The following is a 14,711-nucleotide window of genomic DNA, read 5'->3' as shown; positions in this document are numbered from 1 at the left end:
ATTTTATATGGTAGAGTAGGTTTTTTGGGGGGGATGATCTCCAATTAGAGGCAGCTGGTCCTTGTTGTCTCTAATTGGAGATCTTCCTTAAGTAGGGTTTTTTTCCACCTGTGTTTGTGGGTAGTTGTCTTCTGTTTAGTTTTCTGTACCTGACAGAACTGTGCGCTTTCGTTTTCTCTTTGTTATTTTTTCTTTAGTGTTCTGAGTTATAATAAATATTCATCATGAGCAATCAACACGCTGCGCTTTGGTCCCCTCTCTATGACAGCCGTTACACAGATATAACACGACAGGGTCAGTAAAACCAGGCTTTAGGAAGAGATTTTTATTAGAACAGTAGAGTACATCATCATCATCATGCCAAACACAGTCTATACAGCAGCATCAGTTTACTCCCTCATTAACACTCAGCAGTCCTGCTAGTGGTTGAAGTTGGCTGGAGATGACCGGTACAGAGAACCAGCACCTTTTATACTGAAAAATACCGGTTCGAAAATAGGAACTCTGGTATGGTAAAATTAAAGTCTGAGTACTTCAGTTATGCAGTACTTTAGTGTCCTTCAAAGTATGTCAGTACTTCCAGTAATCGATTGTGTGCCTTATATTTCCTACTGAAAATAGAGTATTTACACCTCAGTAACAGGTTAACGTGTACTGCCTCTAAGCTAAGAGCATAACATCAGAAACAACATGAAACATTACACAGTTATATAAACAAAGGTACACTCGAATGGCATTCACATGCAATTAGCACAGTGTCATACTGTTGGACCATAGGATTTACTCTTCAATGTGTATATTATGTTCACAACTACATTCCAGGTTCTCTGTGTCTGTCTCTGTTGAGATATTCCAAAATGAAACACACATCCTGAAGTACATAGAAAACACATGTAAAGTACATACTGTAGTGATTCTGCTGAAAATACATAGAAGAACAGATACACTATGCTCCTGGAAAATAACACAATACCTGTATTTTGCTGGAAGAGCATGGTACGCTATGTAGTACATTTGCAGTCTGACATGGACAAACAGACATGGACAATGTACGGTACCTTAGTGGTATGCTAACTATTGTAATAGAAGCCTGCATGTTCCATAACACACCAGTGGTGTTTTTTTAATGAGTGCTCTGTTTGTCAGCTGCAGGGACTGGGAGACTAGTCAGGATCGAGGAAAAGATGAATGGAGCAAAGTACAGAGAGATCCTTAGTGAAAACCTGCTCCAGTGCACTTCGACTGGGGCGAAGGTTCACATTCCAACAAGACAATGACCCTATGCACACAGCCAAGACAACGTAGGAGTGGCTTTGGGACAAGTCTCTGAATGTCCTTGAGTCGCCCAGCCAGAGCCCGGACTAACATCTCTGGAGAGATCTGAAAATAGCTGTGCAGCGACGCTCCCCATCCAACCTGACAGAGCTTGAGAGGATTTGCAGAGAAGAATGGGAGAAACTCCCCAAATACAGGTGTGCCAAGCTTGTAGCGGCATACACAAGAAGACTCAAAGCTGTAATCGCTGCCAAAGGTACTTCAACAAAGTACTGCGTGATACCAATACTTGTTATATTTCAGTTTTTGCTTTGTCATTATGGGGTATTGTGTGTAGATTATTTTAGAATAAGGATGTAACGTGACAAAATGTGGAAAAAGTCAAGGGGTCTGAATACTTTCCGAATGCTCTGTACATGTAGGTGTTATCATAAAGTAACAACAGGGTTATAATGATATAAAACAATAAAAAATACATGTTACAAAATGTTTTCTGAAATAGATCAACTTATATCAAATATTTCTTTCTCAATGTACATATATCTATAAATATGTGTGCGTTGGAAAACAAGTTTTGTATGCAAATTGAGTCATTTATTCATTTAAACAACATGTGACAGAGTCGATGCAGAGACGGCAAAGTTTTAGGGTTCTATTCTATCCGAATCGAGGACGTTTAGTGTTACAGCATGATTGAAATTCAAAGGCAATGTTCCCGCGTTGGCGGAGACTGCATTCATGGTAAACGCTGCATATGTCATCTCAATCAGGAATTACCTTTACATTTCTAGCACGCAAACTTTAACGCTTCAGCGACACAGATTGAATAGTTAAGCTGGGATGCAGTGGTTTGACTGAAACATAAAATGAAGAAAATATTTCAAATAAAGTCAACTTCAACTATGTAACATTTTATACAGGGCTCTGAACAAATCTTAAAGATAAACATCAAAACAAAAAATGAAAACATTTGTGTCTTGGAAGGGAGAGATTATCTATACATTTAACACAATCACTTTCATAATCTTGTTGTATACTTTTTTAACCTACTGCTAAATTCAATTGTTTCTGGTGAAACAGCATCATGTAACATGAAACCCGCAAACCATTCCCTTTCGTACAAGAATGTATCAAAGCATATTTACATGTCTGATTTAAGTTAGATTAACATCATTAGTTATAAATCCATGGCTACTGAATTTTCAGTAGCCAGGGATTTATTTTCTTGCAGTGCTCGGGCATCCTCCTCTCTCCTCAGAACTCTTCATATCTCATAGAATCTTCTCAACATCAAACCGTTGTGCTTTACATGACCTGTATATTATAATTGTCCTTGTGATACACACATAAGGTACATCCCTGCTCAATCATGTATGTCATCAAACACTATCATCCCTTGTTCCAAGATAGTGGTTGTTAATTAATAGAAGATACCCACTAAATCTGGGTGGACAACAACAATGAGCCATACAAAGTACTACTGCGGAGACAGAGCCATGTTTTCAATAGGTTATTCAATAGTAGAGAGAGCATGTAACTACATGACGTCCAGTCCTCATGTTGGCTGACACTGTCCCTCCATGGTGCTGGGGCCACAGAGGCCAGCTGAGATAATAGAATATAATAGTACTGTATCATCCTGTGTCTCTGTGCCGTGTCACTGTAAACATGGGTGCCCACGCAGCCTACACATCGACCAGGGCGGGATATTGCCTTTGTTTCCAGTTGAGATTCTCTGTACAAAGTCAGTGTGGAACGAGTCTTTATCTCTGTATGGGGCAGAGGAGGCAGGGGAGGAGGTTCGGAGGGTGTTCGTGAACGAGGAAAGGGTACGTGGGTTGGGGGTTGGAGGGTCATGGGATTCAGTGGGTGAGAGGTCAGACGCTGCGGGGGGCTCTCTCCAGTTCGTGGGTCCGGCGGTTGCGGCCCTTCTGCCTCTCCTGCAGGTGTTTCCATTTGGCCGCCAAGCCGTGGGCGTGCACGTGGGTGTGAGCGTGCACGAGGCCCTGCTGCTGCTGCTGCTGGTGTAGCTGGTGTAGCTGGACCTGTTGGGATAGGTTTGCTTTCTGCCTCCTCTGCTTCCTCTCCCTCTTCCACACCTGCTCACAGAACTCATCCACGCTATTCAGGGTCGGGTGGTTCACTAACGACAAGAAGTCACGGTACCAAAGCTTCTGATTGGGCGATTCCCGGGCTGTGGACGTGTCCCGGGCGGTGGTGTGTGTGGAAGCGGTGTGTGCGGCGTCATCGTCATCACGATGAATGAGATCGTCGAGGCGTTCAGTGTCGATGACCTCCAGGGTGACCTTTAGGAGCGTCTGCATGAAGCCGTGTTCTACTGCCTGGCACACATATGTCCCAGAATCCTTCTTGTCCAACGTGCGGATCAGCAAGCCCTGCTCCGTACATACAAAACGATCCTCTGTTTTGATCTGCACAGAAAGGAATAATACAATGATTACTTCACTTGACTTGATTTTACTTTACAAACTAAGATAAACAGTACTACATTTGATATCCATTATTTTGAGTATTTTTTTTACATAGTCACAGTACAGGATCTAGTATCTACAGTAATACAGAAATCAGTATGATGTGCTGCAATCAGTATTTCATTCATTTATGGACATCATGATTGAAATGCTATCTGGAGTTCTACAGTATGTCTAAGATTTCGTGAAAGCAGGTTTCATACGTCTTGTCTTCTGTCGTCGTTGGCTTGTTGGTACTGCCAGTAGGTGAGTGCTCTCTGGGACTTGGCGCTACACTCTAGGAACGTACTGCTGTTCTCCACTCCATGCACTGTCTTATCCAGCACCGTGGGCTGCCCATTCAGGTTATCTACAGACACACACACACATAATAGTGTGAACACTACATGAACTCAGCACCATTATAATGTGAATAGAGGAATACTGCATGATCTGTAAATACATACCTTGATGCTGCAGATCTGAACACTGGGTTAAAGGGTCTCCGTTCCTGATGTCCTGTCTCCTTGTCCTCCTGCAAAAACACATGTCAACAGTGAGTTTGTGAATGTGCACGTGCATGCGTGTGGTTCTGGATGTGCTGTGCTGGTGGTTGTGAGCCAGGCTGATAAACTAACACCAGTGAACTTCATACCACTAGACCACAGGCTTAGGTATAATTACAGGGTAGCTGAGACTGAGGAATTCAGACCTAATTAATCAATCACTCACTCTAACTGCTACACAGCCTGAATCACACAGTCACACTCAGTCACGGATACAGAGGGGTTGGATTCCAAACACACACACACACACACACACACACACACACACGTATTGTAAATAATGACGGAATAAACAACGGAATATCGAGAGTGAAAAACAAAACAGATATTTATTAATTGAGAAAGAACTAGTGTCTTCTCTCACATATAATCTCTTCCCTACAGGGCCGTTTTCTCAGAGAGTATGAGAGTATTCAAGTCTAAAAGATGTAGAAATATGAGACCTTCAGGCTAAATCTCAAATCAATAACCCTGTGGAGACTTTATGAGTGGGTGGAAGGCTACAGTGCAGAACACACACACACACACACCTAGAACTGTTAACACTTTATTTCACCCTGCGTTCACCCAGACATTCTGCCTGCAGGTACGACTGACACTGGTTCTCATTGCCAGTAAACACAGTTCAGGTTATTCTTCTGTGTCTCAGTGAGAAATGTGACCTGGCTACCTTCAGGGCTTTCTGGCTCCAACACAAGGCCTGCTCTATTCATCATCAGACCCACCTCTACAGAAACACAGCTAGCTGACATACTGTATATCCTTAATCTGTGGATATGAACAATCCCTCCGATCTGATTTTCCATACTTCGTAGTGTACCCACAATGTGCAGTCTTTGAATAAGAATAACAGTGCTTGAAAGTTAACTATGCGATGAGTGTGTGCGTGTGAGCATACCTCTTGGCCATGGGAAAGTATCGTGAGCACTCGGTCCCGTCCCAGGCACAGTAAGGGTCTCTAGCCAGACAGCACTCAGCACAGGCCTTCCCATACACCTCACAGCGATGCAAAGGCATCTGGGATACACCCAGCTCTGAGCCGAGGTACAACTGTTGCTGTGGAAACAGAGTGGAAATATTCAAAATACCTGATCAAATTGATGCATTATTTATATATTACGCATACTGGTTTAGACATTTTCTCAGAGCCCCGTAGTGTTTTTACAGTAACAGAAAGGCCACATCATATTATTATTGGTGTTTGGCACCTTCTATAGCACACGAATACAGTTCTCTTCCTTCCCACGTATTAGAGACCAGTTGATTGACATCCTAGCAATGGATTTCTGTCTTAGTCAGCATCGTGTTAACATCTTATAATGAGTGTCTCTTTTCTCCCTATAAAGCCCTCAGGCTAGGTGTGTCACCCATGACATTGACAGGACACATCAAGTCTGTATTAGGAATACAATGCAATTCTATGGATAGCATAGCTTTCACTCAGTTAAATTCTTCTTCTATGGTAGTGTCCCTCTCTTCTGCAGCTCAGTGTGTGAGTTGGCGTGTTGAACACTAGTTGGCGTTGATGAAAGCTGACTACTAGTGAGAAACTACTTCATTACATATGAATATAGCTCACTCTGAATGTCAGAAAGATGATGTATCCCTATTTACGCTGGCTACGTCCCTTCCGTCTTCAAGAGAGCGAGAGTTGCACCCCTTCTGAAAAAACCTACACTCGATCCCTCCCATGTCAACAACTACAGACCAGTATCCCTTCTTTCTTTTCTCTCCAAAACTCTTGAACGTGCCGTCCTTGGCCAGCTCTCCTGCTATCTCTCTCAGAATGACCTTCTTGATCCTAATCAGTCAGGTTTCAAGACCGGGCATTCAACTGAGACTGCTCTTCTCTGTGTCACGGAGGCTCTCCGCACTGCTAAAGCTAACTCTCTCTCCTCTGCTCTCATCCTTCTAGACCTATCTGCTGCCTTTGATACTGTGAACCATCAGATCCTCCTCTCCACCCTCTCCGAGTTGGGCATCTCCGGCGCGGCCCACGCTTGGATTGCGTCCTACCTGACAGGTCGCTCCTACCAGGTGGCGTGGCGAGAATCTGTCTCCGCACCACGCGCTCTCACCACTGGTGTCCCCCAGGGCTCTGTTCTAGGCCCTCTCCTATTCTCGCTATACACCAAGGTACTTGGCTCTGTCATATCCTCACATGGTCTCTCCTATCATTGCTATGCAGACGACACACAATTAATCTTCTCCTTTCCCCCTTCTGATAACCAGGCGGCGAATCGCATCTCTGCATGTCTGGCAGACATATCAGTGTGGATGACGGATCACCACTTCAAGCTGAACCTCGGCAAGACGGAGCTGCTCTTCCTCCCGGGGAAGGACTGCCCGTTCCATGATCTCGCCATCACGGTTGACAACTCCCTTGTGTCCTCCTCCCAGAGTGCTAAGAACCTTGGCGTGATCCTGGACAACACCCTGTCGTTCTCCACTAACATCAAGGCGGTGACCCGATCCTGTAGGTTCATGCTCTACAACATTCGCAGAGTACGACCCTGCCTCACACAGGAAGCGACGCAGGTCCTAATCCAGGCACTTGTCATCTCCCGTCTGGATTACTGCAACTCGCTGTTGGCTGGGCTCCCTGTCTGTACCATTAAACCCCTACAACTCATCCAGAACGCCGCAGCCCGTCTGGTGTTCAACCTTCCCAAGTTCTCTCATGTCACCCCGCTCCTCCGCTCTCTCCACTGGCTTCCAGTTGAAGCTCGCATCCGCTACAAGACCATGGTGCTTGCCTACGGAGCTGTGAGGGGAACAGCACCTCCATACCTTCAGGCTCTGATCAGGCCCTACACCCAAACAAGGGCACTGCGTTCATCCACCTCTGGCCTGCTGGCCCCCCTACCTCTGAGGAAGCATGGTTCCCGCTCAGCCCAGTCCAAACTGTTCGCTGCTCTGGCACCCCAATGGTGGAACAAGCTCCCTCACGACGCCAGGACAGTGGAGTCAATAACCACCTTCCGGAGACACCTGAAACCCCACCTCTTTAAGGAATACCTGGGATAGGATAAAGTAATACTTCTAACCCCCCCCCCCTTAAAAGATTTAGATGCACTATTGTAAAGTGGTTGTTCCACTAGATATCATAAGGTGAATGCACCAATTTGTAAGTCGCTCTGGATAACAGCGTCTGCTAAATGACTTAAATGTAAATGTAAATGTATTTAGAGGCTGGATCTCTACACCTGTCGTTTTCGAAGCAATAACATTTGATTTGTAGCTTCACTAAGGCCGTGGTTCTGTAACGTAGGACAGCCTCGTTTGTTTAACCATATAAATGTTTATTGTATGACATCCATTACTTGTCTGTCCTGCTCATGTCATGAGGGATAGTATCAGCGTTAGTTACCTGCTTCGTAGAGAGTTTCATCACTGTAATAGCAGCTTGTTCCTGGGAGAAAATACATGAACAATTGTACAAACACATAAGACAATTGTGATACGTTTGGGTTATCATCGTACCTTAGCTGTATGAGTAATAAGTATGTACTGATGTAGTGTACATGTCCTTTTAGCTGTATACTATATATGTGGGTGTAAGCTACCCTGAACACAGTCATCTCCTCCAGTAGAATCTCCTCCAGGTCATGCCAGGACCCTCTGGGGATGGACACCACCTTCAGCACTGTCCCCATATCTACAACACACACAACATACACACATTACATTACTCAGTGTGTGATTGTGTGTAAGTGCGTGCAATTGTGTGTATGTGTGTGTGTGTACCTGTGCCTATGAACATGACGTCGTACTGTCCGTCCTCAGCCTCCACTCTGTCCACCACTATCTGTGTGAACTGGTAGTTTGTGTCCGTCTTGACTATGATTGGTCGGTTGTTGATGGGGTAGACGGGGTTAAACATTGCCGGGTGACCTCTCGCAAATGTTATGACATCATCGGGCAAGTCCTTTGTCGAATCAAATCCACCGAACGTCTTGCTGGGGCACTGTGGATTCAAATACACCTATTACAATGTGAATCCTTACTTTCATGTCCCATTTCATCCACTAGTTTACAATACTGTATATGGTGACACTTCTAAAAGTGCTGTAAATGCTTAATGTATAGCCCCTTCAAGTAAAGTGTGCCCCTCCCCCACCCAAAGACCCCGTCATGCCCTTACCGTTCCGGGCCGTGGGTATGGTACCCGTCCCTGGAAGGGAACCCACTGGTAGTTAGGGCCGTCTCTGTGGGCATAGGGACCTAGAAACACCCTTCTGATGTCTGCCATGCTGTACAGACACACTGCTGAACCCTTGAAGATGTTACTGAGGTAGACAGAGAGGGAGAGGGATGAGGGAGAGAGAGGTTAGACACACACATCTCCAGCAAAAATCTTCAACATGATCCATACACCTCCAATGGGAGTTTAAACAGGTGACTGACAGGTGAACGTACCTGGATGTAGTGAACACTGCATAGATAATGGGGTTCTTGGGATCCTTAGAGCTCATCAGAAACACATCCTCTGAGAACAAAAACATCCTTGAAGTGTTAGCCTCGAGAACAAATCGCAATACAGTAGCATTAGAAATATACAGTAGATGATTTTGTTTCCCCAAAACATATCCACACACACTACAGCCCCTCTTCATGCCCACACAGGCACACACGCATGACATAGAATACAACACATGCACAGTGGTAGTTAAACACTCACGTAGTTCGTCAAAGTGAGTGTCTATGCCATTGAGTCCAGGTACAGAACAGACCAGTCTGGCCTTCAGGAACGTGGTCCACTTATTCACGAGACTCCTGTGGCCTCCAAAGTCATTCTGATAGAGGGAAACACACCAGTCCAGAATGAACCTATCAAACATTTACTACATCCCGCCTACAAAACAACACTACAGTACTGCATTTTAGAACTATGATTGACACCCGAACAGACAACAACGGCTTAATGCAGTCTTACAGATTCTTATATTACTTCATCAAAACAAAAGTGTCTTGAGTCTGCGTTTGCGTGTTTGTTTTTCTGCACACGTCGACACAATACAGGCTCCCAGTGTGAGAAAATAAACACATCCACACCAAGATCCACAGTGATTTATTACGCTCTATTAAGGCTGACACGCTGTATAATGAATGGATTGTGTTGACTAGAGAAGAGCAGATTTCTCACATACTGAGAGATCAGCCTGGGAGGTTGTACACGCTACTCGGTGGCTGAGGAGACACTAGTCTGTGCCAATACTAGCCATTATCCGAACAGTACCACCATTGTTATGTCGTCTCGCTGTAGTCTCGCTGGCTCCAGTGTCATGTATTAACCACCTCTCCCTCTCAGGTTTCCCTCAGTAAGAGGAGAGCCACAGCAAACACAACTCACCTCACAGCTAAATATAACCTGAGAGGAGAGAGATACCTGGTTATGAAAGCATCCGTTATGGAAAACACGCTGTCAATCATTTACTCTGTTAGAGGTAGAGGAAGCTGTTTTAGTCTGAGGTGTCTAAGTGTGTTTGTGTGTGTACCTTGCAGAGCTGTCCGATGCGTGCTTGAGTAGCCTTCCCTGCATGCTCCCCATCCATAGCATTCTCTCTGAAGAACAGGTAGATCTTGTCATCCTCTTGGTTGTCACTCTCTGGGATCATATGGACACTCACAAACCTGGGGTCTACACAAAACAAAAACAAAAAATTAACAAATAATGAAATAGGAAATCCATGACTTCTTCCCCAGTAAAAACTTTAACATACTGCTACCACTCCCTCTCTGCAGTCATGTCAATAACACAGAGGATTTAACACTTAACACTCGGTCTCTGCAGTCATGTCAATAACACAGAGGATTTAACACTTAACACTCCCTCTCTGCAGTCATGTCAATAACACAGAGAATTTAACACAACATTCCCTCTCTGCAGTCATGTCAATAACACAGAGGATTTAACAGTTAACACTCGCTCTCCACTGTCTTCTCTGTTATCTTACTCTGAGAACAACTTTCTGTCTCAGCTTCTGTCCATTTGTCTTTTTAGTTTCTGTCTTTGAGACACTTTCTGTCTCAAATTAAGAAGGTTTTAATCCGGCTCGTCTGCATGCCAACAGACTGTTAGCTAGCTGAGCTAAAGCCTAGGCATCCACTTGGGGAGCTAACACAAGTCTTCAAGAATCAAGCAAGGTTACTCATCATGCAAGCATAGTTCAATGAACTAAGAACATCAGAACTGAGAATGTTCTTTATCTCCATCTCACCGTTCAGCCAGCGAGAGTCGTGTTGCTCTGTTCTGATTGGGTGATGCTGTCCCAGCGTACGGAAAATGGCAAAGTCTCTCCCCATGAAGTCAGCTGATGTCCCAGAATACAGTTCGCCATCTGAAGGACAGAGGAGGAGGACAGTATCAGGTGTGTGTGTGTGTGTGTGTGTGTGTGTGTGTGTGTGTGTGTGTGTGTGTGTGTGTGTGAATGTGTCTCATAACCTTTCATGTACAGGTGTCAAGTGTCTGTATTAGTCTAGCAGGTACATTATGGTGCCTGCAGGCTTAACAATAAAGGTAGAATGTGTTGTCACAAGGAACACCTTAATCTACCAGATAACGAACCAGAACAGGAAGAGACTCAGGGCCAGGTAGCTGGCTGCATGAAAGGAGGGAGGGGAGAGAGAGAGAGGAGGGGAGACACGAGAAAGAGTAGCGAGTGAGAGAAGGAGAGAGAGGGGTGAGAGGAGAAAGAGGAGAGAGAGAGAGAGAAGGAGGGAGACAGGGGTGAGTAGAATGAGGAGAGAGAGAGGAGGGAGACAGGGGTGAGAGGAGAAAGGAGAGAGAGAAAAGGAGGGAGACAGGTGAGAGGAGAAAGAGGAGAGAGAGAGAGAAGGAGGGAGACATGGGTGAGTAGAATGAGGAGAGAGAGAGGAGGAGGGAGACAGGGGTGAGAGGAGAAAGGAGAGAGAGAAAAGGAGGGAGACAGCTGAGAGGAGAAAGAGGAGAGAGCGACAAAGGGGTCCTGGGCTGGAAAATGACCATCTTTTGGTTGGGGTGATGTGATGTCATATAGTGTGACTGGTTCTGGTGATGAACATGGTGAAGAAATGAAGCTGACACACACACACGTTTGCACATACACATCTACCACTCTTACAGGCTTGAAAATTAGAGTGTGTCCACTGTAGAGCACTACTAATGATGAACACTATACTGCAGGGCTGCCCAACCCTCTTCCTGGAGATCTACTGTCCTGTAGGTTTTCAGTCCAACCCTAACTTAGCGTATCTGTTTTAGCTAGTTAAGGTCTGGTTGAGCAGCTAATTAGTAGAATCAGGTGTGTTAAATTAGAGTTGGACTGAAAACCCACATGACGGTAGATCTCCAGGAAGAGGGTTGGGCAGCCCTGCTATACTGCATATACCCAGCCCTGTCATTTATTCACTTCCTCTTAACTGTAAATATGCATAATGAATGAGTGGCGATGAGAGAAGAGGTTTAACATCCTCTTTACGTGTGTGAAAAGTTCTGGGGTAAATTAGTACCTTGATAAAGAAAGTTGAGTGTGTGAATTTGTTTTTTGTCACTCACCAATGAGCATGGATGCTGTGAGCAGCTTGGGGTCATAAGGGCTCTTCCCTCGACCGTTCTCTATCTGGGGCTCCAGCCTGAACACACTGTCCTGTTTACATAAGAAATAGGTCAAAATAAAGAGCATTTAGAACTCAGATTTTACCGCAAAATCCGATTGACATCAATGCATGATGTTGGCGTCTTTGAAAAAAACATTGTATCTCTATTTTTGCAGATTTTGATATTTTACATTCTCATAGAGCCAGGCTTTCCAACTCTGTTCCTGGAGAGCTACCATCCTGTAGGTTTTCCCTCCAACCCTAATCTTGCACACCTGGTTCTAATAATTAGCTGGTTGATAAGCTGAACCAGGTTAGTTACAACTGGGGTTGGACCGAAAACATACAGGAAGTTAGCTCTCCAGAAACAGGGTTGGACACCCCTGTTATAGAGTCACTTTTACAAGTGGGCCCAGCCGGGCAGTTAAGAGCTGGGAAGACTGTCCTCAGAGGCATTCTCCCTCTCTAATTCTCTGCAGTCTAATGAATAGGAAACACAATTATAAGCCTGACTCACTGACATTATGATGAGGAGACATAGAACACACGCAAACGCACAGCGTTTCATTTGTAAAGTAATGAATTGACGATGTTTTGGACGATGGAATTTTCCACCTCATTTACTGAACGAATAAAACCATTTTTCTTCAGGCCATCAGTGAATCATTACGAATCAGAGAATACCTCCACGGTTTATGGTTTTAAATCGAAAGACAAAACCATAATCACACATTATAGTGTAGAGTTTTTGTTAATAATGTAATCTGGCTGCAGCTCATATAAGGCTTGAATCAGACAGCAAAAACCATGACATTCCCTCTTCCATGGCTTATGTTGTCATATTGGTCAGTAAATAGTAGAACACTAGAGCTAGATTACTAGAGTTAGCAGACTGATGGGTGGGCAGAAAGAAGAATACATGTGTGAATAGTTACAATGCAGGTTGGTATACCTCTAGTTTCTTCCCCACCTCCAGGTAGGCACAGACAGGGTGGAAGGCGCCGGTTCCACATACATACAGATGGGTCTGGTTAAATGGCTGTAACACCTTGATGAAATTAGAGCATTCACTCTGGAGATAGAAAAAGAGAGAGATTTTGTATATATTTTTGAACCTTCATTTACTAGGCAAATCAGTTAAGAACAAATTCTTATTTACAATGATGGCCTACACCGGCCAGACGCTGTGCCAATTGTGCGCCGCCCTATGGGACTCCCAATCACGGCCGGATGTGATTCAGCCTGGGTTCAAACAAGGGACTTTAGTGACGCCTCTTGCACTGAGATGCAGTGCTTAACATGCTGACCAATTATTGCACCCACACTGCTCGCGCTGGCCAAAGAGCGTCTGCGATGCCAAGGGCTAAAATAGAACTCCTTTCTGTTTCTGACGCAGATCGCGCTGAAAGTCCTGCCTCTCCCATCTCCTCATTGGTTTATAGAAGCGATTCGGATGGCCGTTTTATGTGTGGATTAATTGTCGGAGTAGAGGACCTTGTGCATTTCAGGTTAAATAACAACTTAATGTTTATATCCCAGGACAAATTAGCTAGCAACAGCAAGCTAGCTAAATAGGACAAATTAGCTAGCAAGTGCAAGCTAACTAGCTAAATTGCCATACATGTTTAATGCTTTTCGACCTGTCCCCAAATTAATGTCATTGGTTCAGAGTTTGTTTTGATATTTTAACCTGCATGTCGTGATCGCGTTTGGTGTAGGGGGACAAAATATATTTATGCACGATAGCGCACGATGACGCACGCACACAGCCAGTTTGGGTTCCGTGTTAGACCGCTGCACCACTGCATATCATGGGTAAGCAGGAGATAAACAGACTATGAAAACAACTAACATACACAGAGAATAAAGCTTTCTGAAGCTGTTGTGGCAAAATCATGTCCTGGTGATTTGGGTCAAGACCCAGTCCTGCCCATTTGGGTCAAAACCCAGTTTGTCCATCAGATGTAAGCCCTCCTATCCAGAGCTGATCCACTGGACAGAGAAAAGTGTTAACCCTCTCTGGACTTAACACAACATCACATACAGTAGAGCTATGCTGGAAAACAAATATTTAGGTTGAGGGAATAAAGGACATCTGAAATCAGAATGAAAGGCTTGTCCTGTCTGAATAATCTATAAATAATATTCCAAGAATATGCAGGGAACTACTTCAACTACATGTGAATAACAATGTTGGGGAAAGGAACAGCCCTGATTGGTTATACTGTACCAATGACATCATGCCCAGGCCAGCTGAGTGAGTGCTGTTTCTGCTGTTTCAGAGATAATCCAGACTGTTGTGCTGTGTAATAACTCAACAACTCGCTGTTCAGATTGAGGCCAGTAATCTGTAATTCTCAGTTTTTCTCTCTTTATTTAATGATCTCTATATCTTGCTCCTATATTTCTCTCTCCATCTCCCCCTCCCCATATACACTGAATGACCTCTCTCCTATCCTGACTCCTGATCAGAAAGGCTCAGGGACATGTGATGAGTACTGAAACAGCTGGGATTTTATGATGGACATCAACAGTGAGACTTTTTAATGCAGAAACATCCCTGCAACTAGCCTGCAACGCACCAGCAACCTTCCCACAACAATAAAATGTTATGAGCATTACAAACTGTAACCTCATCTGAGTTTACTGTTTAGTGTAGTGAGTGTAGTGTGTCTGTCTCCATGCCGTAAAGCCTGTTTCCCGTGATCTGTCAGCACATGCCTGAGCAGGCAACAGGCCTGACCTCATATGAAAATTAATGTCATCACACTGATGGGAAAAAAGAGAAAACAGAACCACAAATAATGCATGACTAAATTGA

At 44.4% G+C, this 14,711-nt stretch overlaps 1 protein-coding gene across 1 annotated transcript in view; it reads right to left on the bottom strand.

The window, feature by feature from the left end:
* Positions 1 to 1,847: 1,847 nt before the first annotated feature.
* sema3ab (sema domain, immunoglobulin domain (Ig), short basic domain, secreted, (semaphorin) 3Ab) overlaps positions 1,848 to 14,711 on the bottom strand; it is a 31,761-nt gene continuing 18,897 nt past the window's right edge. Inside the window, exons 5-18 of the mRNA XM_029696507.1 lie at positions 12,843 to 12,962; positions 11,850 to 11,940; positions 10,534 to 10,653; positions 9,811 to 9,953; positions 8,994 to 9,108; positions 8,732 to 8,801; positions 8,457 to 8,601; positions 8,060 to 8,279; positions 7,879 to 7,970; positions 7,683 to 7,724; positions 5,211 to 5,368; positions 4,214 to 4,281; positions 3,971 to 4,116; positions 1,848 to 3,707 (exon numbers count right to left, since the gene is read on the bottom strand). Coding sequence (XP_029552367.1) covers positions 3,153 to 3,707; positions 3,971 to 4,116; positions 4,214 to 4,281; positions 5,211 to 5,368; positions 7,683 to 7,724; positions 7,879 to 7,970; positions 8,060 to 8,279; positions 8,457 to 8,601; positions 8,732 to 8,801; positions 8,994 to 9,108; positions 9,811 to 9,953; positions 10,534 to 10,653; positions 11,850 to 11,940; positions 12,843 to 12,962 — 2,085 coding nt within the window. The 3' untranslated portion in view covers positions 1,848 to 3,152. The remainder of the gene's footprint in view (positions 3,708 to 3,970; positions 4,117 to 4,213; positions 4,282 to 5,210; positions 5,369 to 7,682; positions 7,725 to 7,878; positions 7,971 to 8,059; positions 8,280 to 8,456; positions 8,602 to 8,731; positions 8,802 to 8,993; positions 9,109 to 9,810; positions 9,954 to 10,533; positions 10,654 to 11,849; positions 11,941 to 12,842; positions 12,963 to 14,711) is intronic.

The sequence above is a fragment of the Salmo trutta genome, chromosome 17 (genome assembly GCF_901001165.1).
Source record: "Salmo trutta chromosome 17, fSalTru1.1, whole genome shotgun sequence".
NCBI lineage: Eukaryota > Metazoa > Chordata > Actinopteri > Salmoniformes > Salmonidae > Salmo > Salmo trutta.
The sequence above is the reverse complement of the archived record's forward strand: the minus strand, read 5'-3'. Positions and strand labels throughout refer to the sequence as shown.